The 27,855-nt window shown below is 44.7% G+C and overlaps 1 protein-coding gene across 1 annotated transcript in view; it reads left to right on the top strand.

The window, feature by feature from the left end:
• GRB10 (growth factor receptor bound protein 10) overlaps positions 1-27,855 on the top strand; it is a 211,644-nt gene that overhangs the window by 52,317 nt on the left and 131,472 nt on the right. The window contains exon 2 of the mRNA XM_050937708.1: positions 13,731-13,828. Coding sequence (XP_050793665.1) covers positions 13,778-13,828 — 51 coding nt within the window. The 5' untranslated portion in view covers positions 13,731-13,777. The remainder of the gene's footprint in view (positions 1-13,730; positions 13,829-27,855) is intronic.

Here is a 27,855-nt window from a genome sequence, read left to right as displayed (position 1 = left end):
TAGACTTAGCTCATTAGTCAAATGACCCCAAATTTGAATCACTAATGCTATTCCATGCCCCCATGAGGCACACCAGATTTCAAAGCAATCTAATTAACTGTTCACATATTAGAGCACTTACAGGAGTCAAGCTTTAAAAGATGTGAAATGGCAGGAATGGAAAAACCTGTAGCAATTTTTCTGTATTGGTATAGGCATGGTAGGGGGGGGAAAAGGTACATTTTCTTAAATATTGTTCTCTGTTTTGGGTCCCTCAAAGATTTTAGTAGGGGCCACACACTACCTTGGGTAACGCTCAACAGACTGCTACCATTCTGATCCACTAATAACCAATAGTTTGATCTCTAGCTGTGAGCAAAAACTAAATAAAAGAAGGCATTTAAAAAAAAATCTTCTAGGTTGGTTATTTTTTCCAAGGGTCATGTCTCTTGATTTCCACACTCGACTCCTAATTCGTGACCCTATCCTGCATCGTCCTGAGGCACACTGCATTCCAAACAAACCCGACTAAATGTCTATTTTAGAGCACTTGGAAAAGTCAACCGTTAGACAGATGTTTAAACTATAGTGGTGCTGGCGAGCCAACATGATATACCAATATTAACATTGAAATCTTCACAAACACACTCTTGCTGGTAGGAGTTGAGGTGAATGATAGTCTCTTTCGTTGCTTCTAAAATGTATGTCTGCTCCGGTTTAAAAAAAAAAAAAAGAATATTGGACCAAGTACATGAGTCAAAAATGAGCTCTTGTTGCTAAGATACTACACTTTGCAGCAAACATTCAGTGCCAAATGTGGGTTCCTTTACGAAGTATAGCCTTTAGAGTTTTAAACTAACAGATTTGCACTTAATAATGGCGAGGGGTGGGGGGAACAGAATTCTTTTAAAGAAATTTCACATTCATTTGTGGATGTGTCTGGACCTGCATCAAGCTCTTTGATCTATGTTTTGTTTAGCTCCTGTTTTCTCTTTTAAGATACCACATGCTTTTGTGTAACTCAAGTTACACCTTAAGTAATACTCCACTAGAGTGTACACAGACCGATGCTCAAAGTACCGCAAATTGGGTAACTTCTTTAGATTGTGAATTTGTCTAAGTGGGGAGAAGAACAAGCAAACAGGGAAGCATTCTTAAATCTCATCAGACGCAAACATGACTGTCAATAGGTAGGTATTCAAAGGTAACTTTGAATCATCTGCACTTTTTCTTTTCTGTAACATTCTTTTGGTCTGTGTTGCAAAAATCAAAGGCACGGTCACTTTCTATATTAAAAAATGCAAAATTTCCGACTTCATATGAAGGATACAATTTTTAAGAAAGGCACTGAACATCCATCTGAGGCTGAGTTGCTTTTGAAAATCAGACTTTGGTGCATAAGTCACTTGGACACTTGAAAATACTCCCTGTAATCTGGACGTTGTGATAATGCATGGAAAAGCAGTTCTTTCCTTTTGCTAGAATATTGGGGAGCAAAGGTAAAAAGAGTATGATAAACTTTTTTTACTGAAATAGGCATCTTGTCAAGCATTGAAAGGTGTAAATGTCAAAACAACCTCTTTATTCCTCCCCATTACCACCCAACATATGACCATACATACTCCTCTGACCTAAATATATATATTCATGTGCTTCTGGTGTACCTACTTCTGTGATATTTAGACTCCAGCAATCACCCAAATTCTTATACTATCTTAGTTAGAAGGAATCTTTTTCTGTGTTTAATTGACTAATGTTGAATTGTCACTTGTTACACCAGCCACTTGCTGTAACTTTAAAATAAAATAGCAACTTCATGGAGAGTGGTTTGGACCATAAAAGATTGCAACTACACGTCTGTTCTGTAATCTGTAGACTTTAATGTTCCCTACCGACCAGCAGTACTCTGCATTTCTCTCCATCTTGTAAGCCACCAATGTTTACATCTAATACCAGTTCCAAAAACAGAGTAAATGTTTCACTTGAATCTCATAAATTAGCTATGCATACTTTAATATGGGTTGCAAAGAGATTGTAGATAAGCCCTTACAGTCAGCACAGAGGAAAATCTACCAGCACAAGTCCTTGTGTGTACACTCTTATTTTGGAATAAGAGTGCCTATGCAGGGAGTTACATAGGGTTGCCACGTGTCCGGTTTTTGACTGGAATGCCCGGTTGAGAAGGAACCCTGGTGGCTCTGATCAGCACCACTGACCGGGCTGTTAAAAGTCCAGTTGGCGGCGCAGTGGGGCTAAGGCAGGCCCCCTACCTGTCCTGGCTCCACGCAGCTCCCGGAGGCAGTGGCATGTCCGCTCTCCAGCTCCTGGGCATGGGGCAGCCAGGGTGCTCCGTGCACTGCCGCTGCCCCAAATGCTAGCTCTGCAGCTCCCATTGGCCTGCAGATGGGGCAGCGTGCAGAGCAGCCTGGCCCTGCCTTTACATAGGAGCCAGAGGGGGGACATGCTGCTATTTCTGGGGGATGCCCCCCTGCACTCTGCCCCCCCGCCCAATCCTGTTCCCCCTCCTGCCCTCTGTCCCAGCCCAGAGCACCCTCCTGCACCCCAAATCCCTCATCCCCCCAACCCCATCCCAGAGCCTGCACCCCCAGTTGGAGCCCCAGCCCAGAGCCTCCCTGCACCCTGAACCCCCCCCCCCATTTCTGGCCCTCACTCTGGAACCCGCACTCTCAACTCAGAGCCTATACCCGCTCTTGCACCCCAACCCTCTGCCTCAGCCTGGAGCCCTCTCCTATACTCTGAACCCCTTGGCTACACCCCTAGCCTGGAACCCCCTCCGACACCCCAAGCCCCTCATCCTCTCCTGCATCCCAACCCCACTGTCCCAGCCCAGAGCTCCCTCCCGTGCCCTCAACTCCTCATTTCTGGCTCCAACCTGGAGCCCTCACCCCCTCCCTCGCCCTAATCCCCTGAGCCAGCCAGTGAAAATGAATGAGGGAGGTGAGGGTGGAAAGAGTGAGCAACAGAGGGAGGCGGGTAGGAGTCAGCTGGGATGGGACCTCAGAGAAGGAGCGGGAGGGGGTGGGGCAAGGATGTTCAGTTTTGTGCCAGTAGAAAGTTGGCAAACCTGGAGTTATACCAGTGTAACTATAAACATATAAATAAATTTTGTCAAGTGGACAAGCCCTAACAGTCTGTCTTAAGTTTTGTCCTATACATCTGTTTGGGTTTTTCATATATATATTTTTGCAGCTGCGTAGCTGCTACTCTGCTACCACTAAGGTAAGGCCTCCACCCTCTGACTTCCTTGAGACCTGCAGAGAAGTCCCCAGAACGTCTTCTGATCCATCCTTCCTGCCCCATCCATGCTGTCTAGTGATGGAAGAAGGTACCTCTCCCATCCCTTCACACTCCTCTTTAGTGGTCTAGGATGTACAGCATAGAGTTTCCCTCACTGGGTTCCAGAAAACTTAATGATGAAAGAAACAGTGGAGTTCACTGAATGTGACTTGTAAAGGAGACAATACTGGGCTTGTACTCTTCCTTTTTTTTTGCTGCTGCTTTTTTATAAAGGGTTATAAAGGTTTTTTGTTCAAAAAAATCAGTTTTTCCTGCCCTGGAAGACACTAGAGTTCAAAAAATAGTGAAGTGATGACACTGGCAAAAAACAGAAAGATATGTATCATGGAGGGAGAAGAGATTTTTTCAGTGTTGCATAAAATTTGGAGTGGCTGTCTTTTCAGCGCCACTGTGACTTCAGTGAGTAATGCTGCTAGAGAAAAGAGAGCTTTTGTTAGAGAGCTCAATAAATAGCAGGGAGAAAATGTGGCGAAGCTTGTCTGAAGTATTAAAAAGAAACGGACAAAACCCTTCTATGCTGTCTTCTGTGCAGCATGAAAAAGCATGAGCCCTCTCTTCAAAATCGTCTGGAAGTTGCCTTTTAACTCGTCTTCTAAAATGTTGGCAGCCCACCATCTTTGCTTCTTTACTCTTAACTACTTTTGTACAGCTTTTTGCTTGGATTTAAAGCCTTTGTCTGGCAGATGGAACATGTAAAACTTGGAAAAGCCTCTATGTTGGCAGTGTGACCATACCATTGCAATCTTCCCATTGCCTTGTATGGTGGTAAGCTGAGGCAGAGACGGCATTGCACTTAAAGTGCATAATTTACCCTTTTTCCCAGCAAATATAAAACAAGAAGGTGATGTACCAGAAGACGGAGCTGATGTCTGGCTGTAATTAAGTAGCAGCTTGCACTATTGCATAGTAAATGTTGGAATCTTTTTGTGCTTAGGATCAGTTATTTCCGCACACTCTAATGTTGAGAAGCTGATTCAGACACAGTAGAAATGTTCGAGATGCACACCTGGAAATATTTCCCTATATTAGTCCAGGGTGTGAACTTTTTTTCTCTACATGATCACAAAAAAGGTGTATGCTAAAGTCTGAGAGATTATAGTCTGGTTTTGAAGCGTAGATGTATTGCTTAGTAGGGAGCCCTACAAAACGTGGGTCTCTGATGGCCACTGAAATCTGATCTGAGATGGTTATACCTCTTTCATGGGGCCTAGACGAGAAACGCCTCTTCCAGAATTATGGTACTTGAACCTTCATTAGATTTTGTACACATTGTTTGAGCTGATATATGCCGATAACCATCCTTTTTATTTCTTGGATGTGTGACTTTGTCACAGTCTTCACAAGCTTCTAGAGTTCTTCTCCAGTCCTATATGAAGCCTGTGACAGAGCAATAACTTGGCTCTTGCAAACCTCCTTGTGGTGTGTGCTGTTTATGCTTGAAAGCTCTTTTGTTGCAAGCTAGACTACTACATACAGTTAAAATCTCTTAGGCAGGTACTCTAAAAAACAGTAAAGCATAAAATAATGTAGTGATATAATGAACCTGTTTAAATATCTGAAAATAGATTAAGATGGATTGAGTATTGAATAGCTAAGAGTAGCTGACATATTTTGTTGCTTCAGCCCATGTCAATGTTCAAAATAAGCTAATGGCTGGACTAATATTGTCACTCAAAGCATTTGCAAAAGGAAAAAAAACAAAAATAGTAAACTGAAACTTTAACTCATGCGATCAACTTCCACAAAGAAACCTGAAAATAAGTAGGATTATTTAGATACCAGATAGTTGCTGGTATTCACTGGAATTGGTTGGAAAAATTATTTTCCTTCCACGGCAGAGAACTTTGAAGGTGAGAAAAATCATTCTCTGTTTCCCATAGAAACTCTGGACTTTTCCCAGCAAACTACTTTTAGCTCAACCTGTAGAGGAGAATGAGGACACAATGTAACCAGACTACAACTCCTATGAGGCACTGTGGCAGCATATCCAAATGGAAATGTTTGTTTTGGGGCACTGATTTGTTCAACTAAGAAACATCAAAATTTTTCACATAAATTGGACACTTCTTGCAAAATATTGTTTCGTTGGTAACCTAATTTTTCTGTCAAAACAGTTCCGATGGAAAATTTATGTTAATAGTGCTGTTGCCTACCTATCAAGGGTAAACAGAGAGGTCTATTAATCTCTGAGATTCTTTGCAGAGTACAAATGAAGGAGTGTAGCTAAAATTTGGCACTTTAAAAATGTGTGCAGTTAATGAGCTAAGTATCTAATGTTATTACATACACCTGTATAGTCGCTGCTCAGGCTTTTAGAATTTGGTGTTTGTATCTGAGACACAATGTTTTAATTAATGTACAATTCTACCATGATTGATCACTATTTCAGTGCATGAATTTGTGTATTGTAAGTGATTTTAAACACATTCTCTACATCTCAGGCATACACCACTGCCCTGACCGAATTAAATATTACATGGGCAATTTACTGTTGCACAAGTGTGATGTAAGACTTCTCGCTTCTTACCCCTAACTGAGATTGTCTTGCTCTTGTCTGAGTGCATGTGAACTACAAGAGGGGAGAATACATTTCAACACCGGTGTTCCTTTTTATGTGATGGTACTATTCACCAAGTCGTATTTTTATCTGACTCTTTCTTTCCTGCTATTAAATTCTTTTGCTCTTTCTGTTGATCATGCTGCTCAAATTCAACATTAAATATCAACTCAGTAGATATTAGCCTATATGTGGGATTTTACTGTATTGCCAAATCCTAGTCAATGATTTGAAATGGCAACATCCTAGAATTAAAAAACTAAGAAGAGAATTGCTATTTTTGTCAGTGGGGTTTACTCAAATAGCCAAAACATGGAAGGGATTTTGATGAGCTCAAACTCAAAACTTGGATCCAACACACTAACCAACCTCCCACCCACCACACACTTACCTCTCCCAAAAATGGAAAGGCTGACTAGCCAGCTGCTTTTTAAGAATACTGAAGATGCCAGAACTCCAAGGCAGTGGGCATGCGGAAAGAGTTCCCAACTATGACCTACTTTTGACTTAGGAAATAGTGAGAAGCTGGGGAATGACTGACACAGTGGGGTGTTCCAGGTTCCATACTAGAATTAGTATGTGAATATGGAAAAGGGTACAAGCCCTGAAGTGACGAAGTATTTAGGTGACATGAGACTAGGTTAGTTGAGATAGTAAAACATTACCCTTAAGAGAGAACAAATAAACTTGTGTAAACAGGCAAAACAATTACATATGAAATTGTTGACATAAAATAGTGCACATTAGAAGGAATCATTTGAAATATTCATTCACATATTATCGGACTGTGAAGTAAAGACTTGGCCTATTCCCTACATGCAATACCCTCCGCTTTGTAGGGAATGTTGGCGGTTTGGAAACACGCAAAGCGCTTCAGCCTTACCCCAGTCTGAACTTGGGTCTGCTGGAACAAACTCTGTAAAGCTTTTATTGAATGCCTAGACTACTTAGAGGGCATCCAACAACTTCTAAAATTGGTGTCTAGATGATAAATGTGTATATATAGGCAGAAAATCCAAAAGCTCTTCAGAATAGTAATGTTTTGTTTTAAGATTAAATGTTAGTGTAAATTGAGACATTAAGTAGAAAACATAGTGCTTCTAACTACGTAAACATCATACCTATGTTTTTGCTTGTGGCCCTTGACTTTGTATGTATACACGTTCAGGGTACTGTACTTACAGCATGGCCAAAGGAGATGAATTATTTTAGTGGTGGTGCTGCTTTGTTTGTTTTATTTGACAATAATCCCAAATTTTGCTAGGCTAAGCAAATGGAACTGACTAGTAAAAGCTGTGCATAATTAAGGTAGCAACATTGGATTATTTCATTTTTGTCATACTTATCACAATTCGGAAATGTTGACATTCCTTGTAAATCTTCTGGGTTTTTTCTTGTAAAATTACTAGTTCTGTTAAATGCTAAATTCGCTAGCGTAATGACTTTAACGCCTAACTTTCTTAGACTTCCCTCATGAATTGTAAAGTTCTCCCTCCTCCCCCCCAATTTATTGTTTTCTAATAGTGCGGTGCACTAGAGTTTGAGATTTCAAAGATGAAACAATATGTTTTATATTACTGTAGCAGGGATATTTTGGTAAACTAAGACAGACAGGAGAGGTATGTGATCTTAAATCAGTGCAGATGTATGACTGGGGATGATGTCATTGGAAGATTATTGCTTTCCTCCTTATTGCAGTGTTCACAGGTGAATACTCAAGAATATTGCTTGGAAACAAATAAGTCTTGATAAATTATGCAATCTTGCCTAAAATAATGGTTCTGAAGTAATTTTATGATCTTCCACTGGTGGTGTTGAAATTAAAGCACAGTCTAGAGTCGATATATTGGTCTAGTATTGTCTGGAAACCTATTAACTTCTTGCAGTAATCCGGACTTCTGTATGTAGAACACTAGTTAGAGTGGATTTATCTTGGGAATCAATGCAGCGTTTAAATAAAGAAATTCACATGCTGTATTCCTGTAATTTGCTGTAATTTTATTCAGTTCTAAACAATCATGCCTTTTTATGAAATGTTTTATAGATGTTACCTTTTAAATATAGATATTGACTTAAAATTGTTGCGGTACAAAACTGACTTCTCTCTTCACCCTCTTTCTCACTGTTCCTGATCTATCTGAATGCTCAAGCCAATAAAAATAATACCTTTCAGTGTTGCTACTACACTGTAGCAACTTTAGAATATCTCCTTCATACTCTAGCCAGTTTAGCTCTTGATGTACTTACAAAACTCATACTGTGCAAGATAGAAGCTTTGGCACATGTCAGCTAGATTAATATGAATCTTCTGAAATTGAGAAGATTGAGTGTTCGAGAATTGGGGCAAAGTGTATACTGGAAAAGTAAATTTGGAGTTGCCTCTGCCAGTCATGCAAGAATAGCCCTGGTGAGAACTGAGTGTAAACTTTTGACAAGTGGAAGTTAGATGGTCTTGGCCATGCCTATATTGTTTGCATGTTTAAAGATACATTCTATGGGTGTCCTAGCAGCTGTACTAAAAGGGCATCATGCCATATTCTAATAAAGAAAGCTTTGTTAGATGCTTAAAATGGTCTTTTCCAGTATGAGTAATGCAAGGTTTAAGTATTACATTTTAAGTAATCTTTTACAGATAAACTAGCAGCATGCCATGTAATTCAAAGTAATACTGTACAAATCCAATACTTTTATTAACAAGAGTGTTTATTTTAGGTAGCTGTTAGTCTTCTGATGTCAGATCTACTGTGGATAAGGAAATCTCTCTCTCTCAAACAATTTGCTGGAGCTGTTAAGGCTATTTCAAAGAGTTTATTAGAAATCCCATTCCTTTTCTAGAAGTAAAGTAGTTTTAAGTAATAAGATCCATTGTTTTGCATAAATGATGTACCTTTGAAACCCATAAATTAACTTTTAAAAAAACCTTTTGCTGTCACTCTAAAGCAGTGGTCCCCAACCTTTTTCGACAATGAGCCATGGAGGACCATGGCGGCGGACGAGCATCCGCTGAAATTCTGCCAACAAGCGGCAACGTAAATAGGCGTTGCCACCGAAATACCGCTAAAAATCGGCGGAATTTCAGTGGCGACGCCTCTGGATGATGCAGCTTGTCGGCGGCATTTTGGCAGATGCTCATCTGCCGGCCAGTACATGGGCGAATTTAGATGCCCCAGCAGGGGCCATGGTGCCAGCGGGCATCACATTGAAGACCTCCGCTCTAAAGCAAGCCTACCTTACAGAAAGAGTGAGTGGCACCTTTCTAGATGGTGCCTCTGATGGAGTGGACTAGGCCCAAAGGTCCCCTGCAGGAGGAGACCTCAGGGTACTGCCACAAGGAAAGGAGCAGTGGAGAGCTCCTCAAGTGGCCTAGAGTGGTTATGAGGAAACAACCAATCAGAAGGTCTGCTGGAGTGGCCAATCAGGGTTCGAGGAGGGCCATATAGAAGGAGCTGAAGAACAGAGCAGCGGTTATTTGCTGCTTGGAGCTGGAGAAGAAAGGACTGTATGCCTGGTTGGTTAGACCAAAGACAGTCTGCTGGCAGGGACCAGGTGAGCATTGAGGGAGCTCCTGGCTGGCTGCCAGGACTGAGTAGGGACTGAGCCTGGCAGGGCTGTAGGAAGATACAGTCCCATACCAGGGCCGGGACTACTTACGGAAAGAACGTAGACACACCCAACCAGAAGGGGTGCTTGTGAGAGGTGGGTGCCGACCCTGTTACAGTGCCCATGTGATGGAACGTCTCCTATTACATAGAAGCAGCACGTTTGGTTAGAGGACACTCTCTTTTTTGGCGGCATCCCGGTTGTTAGGCCATATCAAAAAGACAAATCTATCTGTTCAGACACAACTTAGCTTTTCAAAGATCTCTGAATGAGCCAATAATCATATTTCTTGCTGTGGTGGACGTGGCGTTCAAAGTCTGTGTGCGAAGTAGTTTATGTGCAGTTTAGCACGTCATATTGTAATACACTTTACGTGTGTCTCTTTTTTGTTTGCTGAAATAAAAACCTAGCATTCCTAGTTTGAAGACTTCATACTGTAAAATTATATACCTATCTATCTCCTAGAACTGGAAGAGACTCTGAAGGGTCATTGAGTCCAGCCCTCTGCCTTCACTAGCAGGACCAAGTACTGACTTTGCCCCAGATCCCTAAGTGGCCCCCTCAAGGATTGAACTCACAACCCTGGGTTTAGCAGGCCAATGCTCAAACCACTGAGCTATCCCTCTCCTCATGATGCGCAGTTTGAATTCAAGTTGATTTCTAAAACACACAAATTCCTGTAACTTAATCTTCAGGAGTCAGCAGTAGTTCTTCAAGAAGTCATTTAGCTATTCTGCTGTTGATAACTTACAAGGAAAAAGCCAGTTAATCGTTTTTGCCGTGTGCTATGGGACATGCATATTTGCAGCCTGACACTCACCCCAGCTCCACTCAGATCAGGGTGAAAGTTAAATACCTTAGGGAGTGTTTACTCTAGTCCGTTTCCCTCTCTTCCTCCTCCCCTGTGGTCTCTTCCCCGCCTCCCCCCCAGTTCCTCAATAAATTATCTTTTGGAGTGCAGCTCCGTTGACTAAGTTGGAAGTATTCCTGGAGTTATCATCACATGATATAATCTTTAATTCCTGGAGACTCCAGAACAGTCCTGGAGGATTGGCAACCCTATATTGTGACAAAAGTGGAAAGTGCTAGTGTAGAGACTGCCACCCCACTAACCACCATGTCCACTGCTGCTCTGAGGTCTTAATGACTCTGATTTAAAACTATGCTAGCTGCCACACCCATCTACACCAGTGGGGAATGAGATTTGGGAAGTGTACTGTGGATAAAGACAGCACTCTAAACTGTCGTGGTTTGGAGTTTTAAAAGGAATAAAGTGGTACTGACTCGGACAAGAAGACACAAGGATTCTCCCTTGACTCTGCCTTCCACAGCAGTAATCCTGATTTATCAAAGCTCTTTCTACAACAATCATAAAATTTACATGGTTTTACTGGGGCAGAACTGCAAACACAGGCTTAGGTGTCTCTTAACTTAAGAGCTAGTAATGTATTAACTATTTACATTGTACAGTGGAGGGTCAAAAGTTCACTGAGAACATGCAGGTTCAGGAACATGAATCACTCTGAAAAGCTGTAATGGGTTGGGGAGGGTAGGGGGCTAAAAGACTGTGTGTGTATAATAATATAGGCAAAGGCAAACTGTCTTGCAGTTACGTAAGTACCTACAGACTGCAGTACCTAGAGACCAAGCAATCTATTTATTTACCTACTGGCTCATATCCAGAATTTCCCACACCAAAAAGGCATCATCCCAACTTGTTTTTTCTGGAGGGGTGGGCTGTGATTATTTGTATTAGCCATGCTCAGAACCCCATTCACGGATCAGGGCCAAACCTAGAACAGAAAATGCTCTCTGCCTGCCGAAAGGAGTGAATTGGAGGTCTGTAAACTTGTGTTCTTTTGTGATTGAGTTGGAAGTCTATTACAAATGTCCCTCATTGAAAATACTCGGCCACCAGCCACCTCTGTAAAGAGGAAGTTGAAGCTGCTATAAAAATGAACATAGGGAAGCTCTTCAGGGGGGATAGTGTTTATTGGCTTCATGTTTTCCAAAGTCTTTTTCCCTTGGACTGCATCTAATTGGAAGAGAATGGTCTGAGACACATGCAGGGTATTCTGTGGGACACTGAAGCAGGAAACCAGAAGTGTCCAAGGGAAATGGCAAGACAAGCAAGTTACTCGTGGTAATGCATGGAGGTTCTGGCAACTGTTTTCTTCACATTGAATTAATTGGTCTGGTTATTCTCCCCTGTCAAACTTCTTCTCTGACTAGGTGGCTCTATTTGCCTTAAGTCCTCTATCAATGAAATAATGACAGAAGAGGAAAATCTGCTCTGTGAACATGCAGATAGAGAGCTACAGGGAGGAAAAAAAGCCAACTATTTTGAACTGCATTGAAGCAGTGGCTTGCAACCTTTCCAGACTACTGTACCCCTTTCAGGAGTCTGATTTGTCTTGCGTATCCCCAAGTTTCACCTCACTTAAAAACTACTTGCTTACACGGTCATACATAAAAAAGACAAAAGTGTCACAGCACACTATTACTCAAAAATTGCTTACTTTCTAATTTTACCATATAATTATAAAATAAATCATTTGGAATATAAATATTGTACTTACATTTCAGTGTATAATATGTGGAGCACTATAAACAAACCATTGTCTGTATGAAATTTTAGTTTGTACTGACTTCATTAGTGCTTTTTATGTTGCCTGTTGTAAAACTAGGCAAATATGTAGATGTACCTCTGGGAAGACCTGAGCATACCCCCAGGGGTACACATATCCCTGACTGAGAACCGCTGCATTAAACACTGATTAGGTGACAGTTAGCGCTCAAGTTAGGAAATACTAGTCTTACAGTTGCCGATGCAAACCTAATTGTGCTCCACTCATGCATCCACACAGTACTCTAAATGAAGAAGGAGGTCGTGTGGAATAAACTGTGTGCAATATGATATAATTAAAGATACCGCTTACACTCAAATGGGTGTTCTCAAGGAAAATTGGAACACTTAAATTAGAGATATAGCTCCCCCAATTTTTATTTATTCACTCTAATTTAAGGTTTCATGTGCCAATAATACATTTTAACATTTTTAGAAGGTCTCTGTCTATAATATATAATTAAACTATTGTTTGTATGTAAAGTAAATAAGGCTTTTAAAGAAGCTTCATTTAAAATTAAATTAAAATGCAGAGCCCCCCGGACTGGTGGCCAGGACCTCGGCAGTGTGAGTGCCACTGAAAATCAGCTCATGTGCTGAAGATCACTTGCTGGTGGATTCTCTGCAGCTTGAGGTCTTCAAACCACAATTTGAAGACTTCAATAACTCAGACATAGGTTAGGGATTTGTTATAGAAGTGGATGGGTAGGGTTCTGTGGCCTGCTTTGTGCAGGGGGTCAGACTAGACCACATTGGTCCCTTCTGACCCTAGAATCTAGGAGTCTGAGTCTGTAAGATAGCACGCATGCCATAGGTTGCCTACCCCTGAAATAGACTCTAATTCATACACTACAATAAAGGAAGAGTGATAGAATTCTTATGGGAGGAGAAGTATGCTTTATTCGACTTCACAGCTTCAGGATCGTGCAAGCTGGGGAAATATAGATGGCTGTAACTGCTTTGGTACTTTCCATCAGGAGTGAATTTTTGAATCCTATAATATGAGGGGAAGTGGGAGACTAGGTTTTGCTAACTTCTTACTAATGGTTAGCATCTAGTCAAAATTCTGAGTAGGGTACAGTTGCCAGCATTAGCTAGCATTTTTTCAGCAGTTAAACTGCCCTACTTGAAGTCATTGATTTTTTTTCTAGCCTGTCAGAGACCACTGTTTGGTAAATGTTGATTTAACATGGTAACTTTTTTTTCAAGAAAGCATGGACAAAGCTTTATTTATGATGATCCATTTAGTCTTAGAAGGATCTTGCTCTGATATATTTCTGGAATTCAGAGGAAGCTTATGAGGTAAAATCTGAGGTATATGAGGAATCTACCTCCAAAGTGAGGACAGTTCCTCCATACACTCCTTAAACCAGAGGCATGCAAGTAGATTGGGAGTGATTCAACTTGACAATAGTTGGCTCTCTTATCGGGGCTGTCTAATCTGGTATTGAGTGAAAAAGTAGACTTGTTCTCCCAGGCTATAAAATCCTGCCTCAGAATCTTGACCTGCAGACTTGCTTCTCCAAGTTGGTGCATGTACTTGCCACTTCTTATTACTCTTCACTGCTCCATCCGTCTCAAACAGGTTTTTTCAATAATAAGTTGTCAGGCCTTCAGTGTGGTTTCTGACTGTTTGTTTGTTCTCTGCAGGTGCTGTGAAGCAGTAGATGTAATTTGAAGAAAAATTGGAGGAACAAATGGCTTTAGCTGGCTGCCCAGACTCCTTTTTACACCATCCTTACCGGATAGTAAGTGTTTAACTGTGTGGTTTTGTTTTAATTTATTTTGAAACTTTGCAATGTAATTTTGGTGGTGCGGATGTAAAACTGAAGATTTAGTAGCTGCCTAGTAGTATTCTGAATTTGACTGATGGTTGATAGCAGTAACTTCCCCATTATCTATGGACCAACCATTCACTAATACATATATACCGCAAGCAAAGATGAGGGCTATTTTCAGCTAATTGAATAGGCAATATTGATGGCTAAGGACCCTTTTGACCCTCAGATCTACTTATTCATTCTGCTAGGTCACACCTCTTTCTGGCAGAGTGACAGGCAACAGCACCCATGGAATGTGGAAATTTCTGTTTCAGCAAAAATATTTTTTTTCAGCAGACCAGAGACTGCTGAATATTAAATAGAAACAGGAAGTGTCGTGATTACCACAAATGAGATCACTGGTCCATTTAGTCCAGTATCTAATGGTGGCCCGGGCTAGATGCTTCAGCAGAAGGTGTAAAACCCTGTAACAGAGAACTAAACAAAAACGTGTATATTTTTTGTTTGTTTGCTCCTATCCCTATACAGTTAGTGGCCATCTTTTATGATTCATTTTTACTGTAGCTAGTGTAATGTAACTGCAGATTAGTTCTCTAGAACCATGACTGTGTTTGTTCAGTGCTTAGCACAACAGGACCTGACTACAGAGCCTAAAAGCCCAGGGACATAGATATGAAATAAAAGTAGTCATAGAGTGTCTAATCCTCTATGTCAACTGTCATATATTTTTTCATCGGTGACTTTCACATTTCAGTGACACAGCATTTTTCACCAAATGGTGCATTGGATTAACCTTTTTCTTGTCTTTACCATTAAATCAAACTATCCTCCTCATGATGCACAGTCCAGCAGTGCCGAAGGCCATGGCTCTCCCAAGCTCCCCCAATGCAACATACAAACAGCTCTTAAGATAGCGCCTCTGTTCAGAGAGATCTACTTCATTTTGGTCTCATCAACTCAGTTAAACCAATTTGAATTCCTTCTCTTTGCAAGTTTTAGTTTTTCCTGATTTGTGATGGAACTTAGCTAGTGGCATAAATAACTGACCCGTCATGGGCCAACCATGCTAAAACGAGGAGTTTATACTGCTTGAGCAAAAGGAGAAACTTCTTTAGGAGTCTGCTACAGCGGCAAGCTATCTCATGTGAACTAGCCAAAAGATGGAGGCGAATACACATGCTAGCATGGGTTACGCATTTGCTGCTTAGGAATCTTCCTCCTAAAATTGGTTTAATGAGTTAATTTACATTTTCTATTTCAGTGGAGAGAGAGAAGGTTCACTCATTCCAGGAAGCTTGAGTCTTCATTCCATTGGCTCAGCCGTCTATCGGTCCCTTTTGGATACTGTATTTAGACAGACCTCTGCCTGAGTTTTGAAAGTAACTGCAGTATTTCCAGTACCATGCATTCAAAAAGGCCTCCAAAAAAATCCTCAAATTTGTCCAAGGAGTGGGTGAAGGTTTTTTCTTTGCATTTTGGTTTGAGCTGTTAGAATGCACTTTTAAGTTTTTCTTGACAACTGTTAGGACTAGAAACTAAAATGAAAGCTGAGATTCCCTTGTAGTCACTTGGCTCCAGGACTGGAGTTCTAAGCAAAACAGCAAATATTGTGAGTCTCTTGTGATAAAATCCCTGGAGTTAGCAATACTGGCATTTTATAATCCGCCTCTTCTGCAGCCTGCTATATACTTACACGTGCCACGTCCTTCCCTCTCTTCCCACAAAACCTGTAGATACTCTGCTTTTGTTCTAGGAAACTAGCTGACTAAAAAGCTTCATAACAATTGCATGAGGGCTGCAGGAATAGTAAACACTGCTGTGGGTTGGATCCTCTGCATCTACTGGCGAACTGGTCTCCAGAGAAGGGAGTGAGAGAGTGCACTGTTTAATTTTACACAGTATTTCCTGGCACAAATATTTACCGTGTGCTAGCATTCTTGAAATGAGTGCTTGAACCTATTACAAAGACTGGCTTTGGAAAATCTCTCTCAACTAAAGTGTCTGCTGTGAGGAATTAAATTAGCTTTGGGAGGAAAAAAACTATTTTCCCCTTCCCCCACCCCCAATAAGCTTGATCAGATTAAATTTGACTTGCAAAATTGGTTGCTGAGCCAGGATTGTCTTGGTTAAAGGCCAGAAGAAGGGTATAAATTCTAAGTTATGGTGTGAAGTGCTGTTTTTGTGGTCTTCTTTGTTTATACATCTGCTGTGGACTTTTTAAAACAAAATGTAAGTCAGAATTAAAACTTTCAAAGACTCATAACTCTTCATTTGATATTGTTGGTACTTCAAGGTTTAGATTGAGTAGATCATTCAAACTTAAATCACAGGTTACATTATACCTTATTTCAAAAGGCTAAAAATGGAGCAGAGGAAAGCCTCCTAGAGTACATTCACTCATTGGGGAATTCCAACCAGAAATCTCTTCACCTTTCAAGCAAACAAGAAATGCACCACATATTGCTTCAGAGAAATCCTAGGTCACCATTCCCAGCGCAATGCTCTGCTTCATCCTTAGATGGAAGGCATAAATGAATTGATCCAACCGCTACCGCTGCTGCCACAAGTTCTACACAAAATCTGACAGGAGAGAGCACTGGTTATCCTGATCTTCCCCTTCTGACATAGACATTTTTCGTTTCCCAACCTCTTACGTATGTCATCCTGACTATATCAATCATCCTCCCAACTTTTTCCAAGCTCCTGACCCAGTGAAATGGCAGGATCAAGTACCCTGATCCGCTTCAGCTCCACCTCAGGGCTTAGAATTTGGATGGGTATCGTCCTTCGAATGTTCATGCTTCACAGAAGTGTGAGACATCCTTATTCATAGTAGAAAGGACTCTACTAGAAGATGTTACCTGCCTTTTTTGGGCACATCAAAGAGGAATTCCCCCAGAAACTGTAGGTATTCCTCTCATGTTGGACTACATCCTCTCTTTTGAAGACATCAGGCTTGTCCATCAGCTCCTTGTGAGTCCTGGGTGGCAATCCATGCATACCATCCACCTTCCCAGGGCAGCTTGGTCTTCGCACATCCACTGACCAGTAGATTCTGGAATCTTGCACCCTCCTCCTACTTAAGTACTGCTTGAAAATCACTTGACAGTGGAATGTAATAGGGACCATCATTCAAAGAAGAGGAGGAAGTTACTTACCTGTAACTGGAAGTTCTTTGGGATATATGGTCCCTCTCTGTATTCCACTACCCACCCTCCTTTTCCTCTCCTCCTTCAGAGTTTATCTGATTCGTTGTGGTGAAGGAAATGGAGAGGCAGTTGGTCTGCCCTGCTGTTTATCCCCTTGGATGGAGGCCTGAGGTGAGCCAGGGCTCAGGCACAGACCAACAAATGCTACTTTCAAATTCTCCAGCTCTGGAGACATGGTGAACATGCATAATCAACAGTGGAATACAGATAGGGACCACACATCTCGAAGAACCTCTAGTTACAGGTAATAATCTCCTCTTACCTACAGCATGACACAACCTTTAAGCTAACTCCTCCCCCACCTCTTTCTTCCTTTACCTGTTCAGATTGGCAACCAGAAGCAGTAATTGAACCAGATCTTTATTTTTTTAAAGTAGGCTTTAGGTCTCTCACCAACTTCCATGCTAGTTTTAGAATGTTTGCTGCTTTAGAAGCCGTTTTTAAGATCCTACTTACATGAGGCTTTTTCTTTACTGTATCAGGAACTTCCATGTAAGTCTGAGTGCATTCCCCAGGAAATTATCTCTAGCCTTGTGGGGAAAAAAAATCAGTACTGCCTTTCAGTGATTTTCAGTGGTCCTTTCCAAATTCTCTGACTCTTCAGTAAAAATCCAGCAGTGAGAATTGGCAGCGTTTGTCTTTAGTTCCTGGAAATTCAGAACATAGTTCCAGAATTTCTCAGAAAAAGGGATGACTTTGTTTCCATTCTTTTGCAATCTGGTTACAGCAGCATTTATGCACGGGGACTTGAACTCTTAGAAAAGATTTAATTTCTTAACTGTTGATTGCATACATAGCTCAAGTTCCAGTGACCTGCCCAATGTCTATTTCTATATGCCCTAGTTCAAACAAACTTATTTAGGGAAGTCCTATGGCTTGCCTTTTATATAGGAGGTAAGACTATATGACCACAAGGATGCCTTCTGGCCTCACCTTTTGAATCTTAATCCCTTTTCAATATCTCAGTTTTTGGAATCTAAAATTCTAAACACACAAGTAGGAGTCTGAGAGTCAAGGTTGCTTATCCCCCATCCACCACTATACTAATGCAAAGGAGGGGGACAAACTTCTTTAACATATTTAGTGGTGTTTATTTCCATTTGTCTTAGTGGGAATACTTGTTTGAGCTATTTTCAGTGACTAATTCAACATGAAATGGAATACAAATGCTTGGAAAATGTTGAGCTTTCTTCCTTACTTTCCCTACATGCGCCTAATTTTTTTCTTTTGATTTAAATCAGTGTTTCCTGACTTCTGATTTAAATCTTGATTAAAATCAGTGACTTAAATTATTTTGATTTAAATCAGTCCACCCTGGTCTATAGTCATTTAAACTAGTGAGAGAGGGAGGGAGAGAATTCACCACTAGTATAAATGGATTCAGCTCCACTGATGCCTGCCAAGCTGCATTGTCTTAAGCTAGGGGAGAATTTGGCAATAGATCTTTCAGAATGCACTGTGAAGTATCCACTCTTTCTTGGTTATAAGGGTCATACCAAAATTGCTTCTATTGTCTTAGGTGTACTTTATTTTATTTGTGGATTGACTAGGTTTGGTTTGTGAGGGGTGAGATAATGTCCCAATGAACTGTTAATTTTAGCAGAAACATCCAATTTGCTTATATTCATAATACAAAATGACCTCTGCCTTATCAGTAGCCTCATCTATCAAACTCCAAGTGCCTCCATGCAACATACTCCCATCTATACACTGGAAAAACACCAAATAGTGGCACGTGGAAAATGTGGCGAGAGTGAAATCAAATTTGTTATGAAAGTAAACAAGTTTGACTGTTTCTATATTAAATGAAAACACCCTTTGAAAAATTGTTTAAAAGTGCCACCAACTTTCTAGTGTACTGTAACAAAGTGTCAAACCAGGAGGCATTGCTCTAGAACTTTGGTCTGATTTACTACAAAGTACACAGAGCTGTAGGAGAGGGCATGTATGTTTGGCACTCGTGACCTATGTCTGATATCAGCTGAAATTTGTGCTGTTTGTAGGTAGTGTAATTAACTGTTGTCATACAAAGACTATGGAAAACTATTCTCCAAACTCTTCTAAATTTAGATTTGAATAAACACTGTTGGATTTCCTAATGTTCTGCAGGCTTAATGTATAAACTACAATCTAGTACAGAACTTGGGATGTAGTTCAGCTTTTCATGCTACAAAAAGATGATGCATGGCAACCAGAGAGCACAAGTACGCTTTACCATGCTTGAGCCTCACTGAATGGAAAACACAGAGGATCTGAATTGCATCATTCTTCTACATACATTATGAAAAAACAATAATGTTGAAATAGCACTCCTGACAGTGCAGGAAAAGTCATCAGCTTTCTCATATGTGGCATCAATAAGCAAATTTTTCGTCTTTGAGTGATGGTCCCTATGCGTATTCTGCATGTGGATACACGTGCGCCAGGGTCCAGAAGTTTTTCAGAGCAGTGTACACGGGCTTGTACATGTGCAGTAGCTCTCCTTGTGCTCCCGACTGAGGTTATAAGAGGCAGTGCAGATCAACATCTTTCCAGTTCCTTCATGGCTGGAGTCAGAATCATGTCCTCCTTCACTTTGTTATATAACCTATATAAAAAAAATTGTAAACAGTTTTATATTCTTAGATTAATAGTTAGTAGTTAGAAGAAATACTCTCTACTGTACCTTGTCCCCCAGTTGTGGAACCCCTCTCCCAGCTCTGGGACTATGCCCGGAGTCCCTAGATTCAAGAATTGCATCTCTTGCCCTTGATTCTTCTCCATCAGTGACAAACATCAACACTGACTGTACTGTCTGGGTGAGATGCATATCTCTGTCAAGTGCAGCATCTGTCTCTCGATTTTCCTTTTTACCTAGAGAGGCCTGGGAGCTTTGCCTACAGAGGCACCTGAGAGAGAAGGCTATGAGGCTCTTCTCCGATCTGGGTCAGGGAGACTCCCTGTATGTTGGCCTAGCAGTGCCCCTCCAAGCATGTGCCTTGGAGTAGAACCGTCAACATCTAAGCCCAAGGATTCTTCTTTCAGGGCTCCCCATTAGAGTAGAGGACACACAAGCTCTCTCATGAGCACAAGGACAGATCCCTGTTGAGGATCTGCGCATTTCCTCCTCATGCCAGTCGAGGTTGGATGAAACAACATGAGCAGAATCTAAGGAACCAGCTTCGATGAAGACCCCCTGATCCGAGGGCAAGATACATAAGTAGAAAGATCCACCGGTTCCGTTGGTCACCTCGATTCTGAAGTATAAGAATAGATCCTCACTGGTTCAGTCCCAGAGTGGTAGTCTGGACCCATCTTCAGTACAGTATCATCCATCTAAAGACCATCTAGCTGTGCTGATCTAATGGATCCAGTACACTTAACTGAGGAAACCCCTTAGACACCAGGGCAGACCAAGACTTTTTATATAACACCAGAGAATATGTTCCTCCCATATCCAATCTCCACTTACTTCTTGCTTCGCTCTTCTAAGGTATGTCCTTACTCTGGAAGAGGAGCCCACATCACTGTCCCAGGAGCGGTCTCACCTCCAGCCATCCAGCAGGAGTACAAATGGCACTGCCAGTATCAACAGGGCAGTTTTTGGACTCTGATGAATCTGAGGAGATGGCTTTACTGGTATCTCCACTGAGGTAATTGAATCCTGATAGACAGTCAAGAGGTTATGCTTGTCATTCCACTGGGTATGACCTGCACTCATCCTCCAGGGATTGCAGGTGTCAATTCCTTTTGTGTTCCTGCAACCAATCAATCCCTCTTTATAGCATTATTGGAATCCATGGGTTCTTCTTCGAGTGCTTGCTCATACCCATTCCAGTTAGGTGTCCGCGCGCCGCGTGCACGTTCGTCAGAGATTTTTACCCTAGCGACACTCGGCGGGCCGGCAGGGCACCCCCTGGAGTGGCGCTGCTATGACGCCTGATATATACCCCTGCCGGCCCATCCGCTCCTCAGTTCCTTCTTACCTCCCATGTCGGTCATTGGAACAGTGGAGCGCGGCTTAGCTGATCTCAACATCCCTAGCTCTTCGCTCGTTTATATAGTTATAGTTATTGTGTACATAGTTCGTTTTCTATAGTTCTAGTTAGCATTTATATTAGTAGTTCTTATTGTAGTTGTGTATATAGTTAGAGAGGATCGGGGGCTAGCCCCTTCTCCTCCCCTGGTACCGGGGCCCATGCCCGGTTCACCAGGCTTCAAACCCTATGCGACCTGTCATCGGCCGATGCCCACAGGAGACCCGCACGACTCCTGTTTAAAGTGCCTGGGCGAATCCCACCTTACAGACAAGTGCCGAATCTGCAAGGCTTTCAAGCCCTGGACAAAGAAAGAGCGGGACATTCGCCTGAAGCAACTTTTGATGGAGGCAGCTCTAACTCCTCCATCCTTGGCACCGACTCTGGCACCGGGGACAAGTGCTCCGTCCGCACCAGAGTGCACGGTTCCAGTAAAGGCTTTTCGGCACCAGCCTTCACCGGCTCAACTTTCTGGCCGGCACCAATCCCTCTCCCCGAGGAGCAAGAGGCACAAGGCTCCTGCGGCACCTGTATCTACGCCGCAGTCGGAGCGTACATCCAAGGCGGACCGCCCGGCACCGTCAACTGCCGCGGCACTGCTTGCCTCCACACCATTGATTCCGGTCTTACAGGAGCCGTCGAGTCCAGTGCTTACCAGCTCCCCAGTGCACGCTGTGGTCGAGCTCGTCGTGCCCTCCACGCCGGAGACCTTCTTCACGGCTTGGGAACTAATTGCTTTGACGGAGCCTGAGCTGCCCCAAGCCCTGGCACCGCCGGTGCGGGTTGTTCAGTCATTGGGCAAACCTTCCATAATGAGGCCATCTTCGCCGGGCACTATCGAACGCTGCCAGTCCCGATCCAGGTCCCGTGGACACTCTCATCACGTCATCGCTCCCGATGCTGGCGCCGCTCGCAGTCCCGGTACCGGTCGTACTCGTGGCACCACTCGAGATCCCGATCTCCATCGCGGTACTCTCGGCACTGGTCCAGATCCCGGCGCCGGTCCAGATCCCGGCACCGCCTTACCTCTTGCAGCCAATCTCGGCACGGAGACGTAAGGCACCAGTCGACCTCCCGGCACCGCGCTGGTCGCAGGTCCCGGTCCTGGCACCGCTACAACTCCCGATACCATTCGCCGGCACCGCGCAGACAAGAGTGCAATGGACGCAGAGACCTGGTCCGGTCAACTTCAGCTCCTCCGTGGCCTTCTCGTCATCCATCCGTCCCCTCCCATGCGGACAGTGCCTCCTACAGGGATTCGGATACACATGCCCATGGCCCGGACCATGGACCTCATCAGTGGTCCTTTTGGACACCTTAGGCTTATCAAGCCCAAGGCGAGCCGACTGGCCCGTCACGCTCCGGTCACTCAGAGCACCGTGTGCCCGAGGCCACCATCAGCAGACCTCCCCCTGCTGGCACAGAGGAAACCAGTGCACACGCAGCAGACCTACGTGATCTTCCGGAGACGGAGGTACCCCCGGCCGAGGTGTCAGTGCAGGACCCACTTGTCCCGGGGCTGTCATCCTCCTCTTCCCCGGATGAGGCAGGAGCAGGGACGTCATCGTCGGGGCCACCTCCGATTGACCTCCGGTCACACCAGGACCTTCTGCGGCGTGTCGCCCAGAATATCAACCTTCCGGTAGAGGAGGTTCCAGAGGTGGAGGACCCGGTGATTAGCATCTTGTCCGCAGAGACACCCACCAGAGTGGCTCTCCCCTTTATCCGTTAGTGTCTGCTCTAGCCTATTCAATCTGGCAATCCCCAGCTTCCATCCCACCCTCAGCCAAGGGGGTCGAACGGAAGTACATGGTGCCTTCCAAGGGGTATGAGTACCTCTGTGTGCACCCCGCTCCCTGTTCATTGGTGGTACAGTCCATCAATGAACGGGAGTGCCACAGCCAACAAGCCACCGCACCTAAATCTAGGGAGGCCAGGCGCATAGATTTGTTGGGACGGAAAATCTATTCCACTGGAGGCCTCCAACTCCGTGTGGCGAACCAACAAGCCCTCCTGAGCAGATACAATTACAATACCTGGGAGGCGGTCGGGAAGTTTGCCGAGTTGGTTCCGCACAATTCCCGCCAGGAATTTGCAGCACTCCTGGAGGAGGGGAAGAGGGTCGCGAGGACCTACTTACAAGCCTTATTAGACGCCGCAGATTCGGCGGCTAGAACGGTCGTCTCTGGCATAGCCATGCGACGTATATCATGGTTGCAAGTGTCCGGCCTTCCACCTGAGCTGCAACATACCATACGAGACTTGCCGTTTGATGGACAAGGCTTGTTCTCGCAAACGACGGACCCCAGACTGCAGAGTCTAAAGGACAACCGAGTAATTATGCGTTCATTGGGAATTCATATGCCTCAGACTCAAAGACAGTCCTTCCGCTCCCAACCTCAGCGCCCTTACCCCCCCGCTTCAGCCAAGACAAGACTTTGCCAGAAGACGAGGTCGTAGCAATCGCAGATGTCAGTCTGGACCGCAAGGGGGTAACAATTCCTGTCCCACCAAACCCAAACCGGGACCCAAATCAAACTTTTGAGGGTGCGCCTGAGTGCAGTGTACCAATTGCCTCCCCAGATCCCTTTCATTTCTACAACCGCCTTTCCCCGTTCCTTCCTGCGTGGTCCTAGTTGACTTCAGATCGTTGGGTCCTACGTATGGTGGAGCTTGGATACCATCTTCAGTTTGTTTCACCCCCTCCCTTCCACCTCCCCCTCCTCGTCCCTCTTCAGGGACTCCTCTCACGAGCAGCTCCTCATCCAGGAGGTCCACAGGCTCCTCTCAATCAGAGCTATAGAGGAGGTACTGGAGGAGTTAAGGGGCAAGGGGTTTTATTCCCAATATTTCCTAATTCCCAAGGTGAAAGGGGGCCTCCGGCCTATCCTAGACCTGCGAGGGCTGAACAAATTCATCAAAAAGTTCAAGTTCTGCATGGTATCCCTGGGAACCATCATTCCTTCCCTGGATCCCGGAGATTGGTACGCCACTCCCGACATGCAGGATGCATATTTCCACATTGCAATTTATCCCTCGCACAGGCAGTATCTGCGCTTTGTGGTAAATCATCGACACTACCAGTTTACTATCCTCCCCTTTGGCCACTCCTCAGCTCCTCGTGTCTTCACGAAGTGTACGGCGGTCATCACTGCTTCCCTACGCTGTCGTCGAATACATGTCTTCCCTTACCTCGATGACTGACTGGCTTATCCGAGGGGCCTCCGACCATTATCAAGGACCTGTTTACGTGTCTAGGCTTGATCAACAATTTAGACAAGTCCACTCTGGTGCCAACCTTGCAACGGCCAGTTTACCCCCACACCAGTTTCAGGCCATAGTGTCCCTTGTCCAAAGTCTTCAGAGTTTTCCAACAACCTCTGCTCGCACTTGCCTTGGTCTCCTCGGTCACATGGCTGCATGCACATTCGTCACAAAGCACGCCAGACTGCGAATGCATCCTATACAAATCTGGATCGCCTCTGTCTATCAGCCGGGCAGAGACGCCATAGACATCATTCTGACAGTTCCGCCAAGCATTCTCGGCTCCCTCGACTGGTGGCGAACATCATCCTGGGTGTGTGCAGGTCTGCCATTCCATCCTTCCCAGCCCTCCACGTCCCTAACAACGGACGCGTCCTCCCTGGGCTGGGGTGCTCACCTAGGGCACCTGCGCACCCAAGGCCTTTGGTCGTCCCGGGAGTTGACGCTACACATCAATGTCCGAGAGCTGAGAGCAGTCCGGCTGGCATGCCAAGCGTTCCAGCGCCATCTGCAGGGCCGTTGTGTTGCAGTATTCACGGACAACACAACGGCCATGTATTACATAAACAAACAGGGAGGGACACAGTCCTCCCCCTTGTGTCAGGAAGCGATCCAATTGTGGGACTTCTGAATAGCCCACTCCATAGACCTAGTAGCCTCCTTCCTCCCAGGAGTCCGGAACATGCTCGCAGATCATCTGAGCAGGTCCTTCCTGTCGCACGAGTGGTCCATCCGTCCGGACACTTTCCATTCAGTTTTCCGGAGGTGGGGCTTTCCCCACATAGACCTGTTTGCCTCCAGAGTGAACAAGAAATGTCAGGTGTTCTGCTCCCTACAAGGTCGCTCCCCAGGCTCCCTGTCGGACGCGTTCCTCATTCCGTGGACGGGCCACCCTGTGCTATGCCTTCCCACTGTTTCCTCTCGTCCACAGAGTTCTACTCAAGCTCCGCAGGGACAAAGCCCGCATTATCTTGATTGCTCTGGCTTGGCCGAGGCAGCATTGGTACACCATGCTGCTCGACCTGTCTCTGTCAGGCCCAATTCCCCTGCCACTCTGCCCGGACCTGATCATGCAGGACTTCGGCAGGCTGCACCACCCGGACCTGCAGTCCCTTCATCTGGCAGCATGGCTGCTGGCTGGTTGAGCCAATCGGAGTTGCGTTGTTCCGCTGCAGTGCAACAGATGCTGCTGGGAAGCAGAAAGCCCTCCATGTGATCAACATACCTCGCTAAATGGAAGCGCTTCTATCACTGGTGCGCCCAGCAGAACCTTTCTCCGCAATCTGTATTAGTCCCCACTATTTTGGACTATTTGTGGTCCCTCAAAGACAAGATCTAGCAATCTCTTCTCTAAGAGTGCATCTTGCAGCTATTTCCACCTTCCATCCTGGGGAGGCTGGTAGTTCCTTTTTTTCCCACCCTATAGTTTCCAGATTCCTCAAGGGCTTGGAGCGACTCTATCCCCAGGTCAAACGCCCAACCTCTACCTGGGACCTGAACCTCACCTTAACCAGGCTCATGGGGGCCCCCCTTTGAGCCTTTAGCCACATGCTCACTGCTGTACCTGTCCTGGAAGACAGCATTCTTAGTCGCTGTCATCTCGGCTAGACGAGTCTCAGGACTTCGAGGTTTAACTGTGGATCCTCCGTATACAGTGTTCCATAAGGACAAGGTACAGCTGCGACTACACCCGGCCTTCCTCCCTAAGGTCGTGTCTGCCTTTCCCATTAATCAGGACATCTTCCTGCCAGTCTTTTTTCCAAAGCCGCACTCATCGCAACAGGAACAGCAGCTGCATACTCTGGATGTCTGCAGGGCTCTTGTTTTTTTACATCAAGAAGACCAAACCCTTCCGGCGTTCACCTCAGCTATTTGTAGCGGTGGCAGAACGTATGAAGGGCATGGTAATCTCTTCCCAACGGATTGCATCTTGGGTGACATCCTGTATTCGGGCATGCTATGACTTGGCTCACGTTCCGACTGGCCATCTCACCGCCCACTCTGCTCGGGCTCAAGCCTCATCTGCCGCGTTCTTGGCCCATGTTCCCATACAGGAAATCTGCCGCACAGCTACCTGGTCTTCCATCCACACCTTTGCGTCGCACTATGCATTGGTCCAACAGTCCAGAGACAATGCTGCCTTCGACTCAGCGGTCTTACATTCCGCAACGTCTCGCTCCGACCCCACCGCCTAGGTAGGGCTTGGGAATCACCTAACTGAAATGGATATGAGCAAGCACTTGAAGAAGAAAAGACAGTTACTCACCTTTGTAACTTGTTCTTTGAGATGTGTTGCTCATATCCATTCCACACCCGCCCTCTTTCCCCACTGTTGGAGTAGCCGGCAAGAAGGAACTGAGGAGCGAATGGGCCGGCAGGGGTATATATCAGGCGCCATAGCGGTACCACTCCTGGGGGCGCCCTGCTGGCCCCCACCGAGTGTTGCTAGGGTAAAAATCTCCGAACATGCACGCGGCGCGCGCACACCTAACTGGAATGGATATGAGCAACACAGCTCGAAGAACAAGAGTTACAAAGCTGAGTAACCGTCTTATCCTTACGGCAGATGCCTGGGCCCCTTTCACTAGTTGTACTGTTTCTCTCGCCACTCAGTTCCATCGCTGTACAAGAAGAATCTGCAGGTATTGAAGAGCCACCAATCGGAACCATCATCATTCCTGGACGAAAACAGTCATTCCTTTTCCCCCTTCTCCACTGGATGACCATTGCCAGTACTAGGAGCTGTTACAAAGAGTAACCAGTGACCTACAGATCCCATTAGAGGAAGTCCAGGGTCCTCAGCACTGACTCCTGGACATCTTGCAACCGCATGGACCGAGTAGGGTGGCTTTTAACAATCAATGATGCCATATTAGAACTTACTAGAGCGTATGACGCATCATCCTGTGCCCCAAGACCAAAGAGGACCAAGAGATGGTATTTCATTCCTGCAAAAGGGGCTGAATTCTTCTCCCATCCTGCCCCCAACTCATTAGTGGTACAGGTGGTGGTTGAAAGGGCTTGGCTTCCTTACCAAAGGGCCATCCCAGCACATAAAGGGTCTAAGATACTGTACCTTCTGGGGAGGAAGTGCTTCTCCTTCACAGTCTTGCAATTTTGTCACTCATTACCAAGCATTGTTAGCAAGATAAGAAGTTAATACCTATTGCAGACTTGTGGAGTTCAGACAATCCTCCCACAGAAGATAGGGCCCAGTTTCAGTCTTTCAGATGAGGGGCAGCTAATGACAGAGGTTGCTCTCCAATCCAGACAGTGGATGCTGCAGACGTGGCTTCCAGAAGTGTTGCCCCTGGTTTAGTCATGAGGAGGAATTCCTGGCTGCAATTGGCAGCGTTTCCTAGGGAGTCTCAAAACACTATCCAGGACCTTTCCTTTTGGCAAGTCGACTCTCTCCGTAGTGAGAAAATGGGCTAGTCTCTGCACTCACTAAAAGACTTGATCAGCTGTGTGTTCCCTGGGGACTTATACTCCGTCCCTCAGGAGG

The sequence above is a fragment of the Gopherus flavomarginatus genome, chromosome 2 (assembly GCF_025201925.1).
Source record: "Gopherus flavomarginatus isolate rGopFla2 chromosome 2, rGopFla2.mat.asm, whole genome shotgun sequence".
NCBI classification, from domain to species: Eukaryota; Metazoa; Chordata; order Testudines; family Testudinidae; genus Gopherus; species Gopherus flavomarginatus.
The sequence above is the reverse complement of the archived record's forward strand: the minus strand, read 5'-3'. Positions and strand labels throughout refer to the sequence as shown.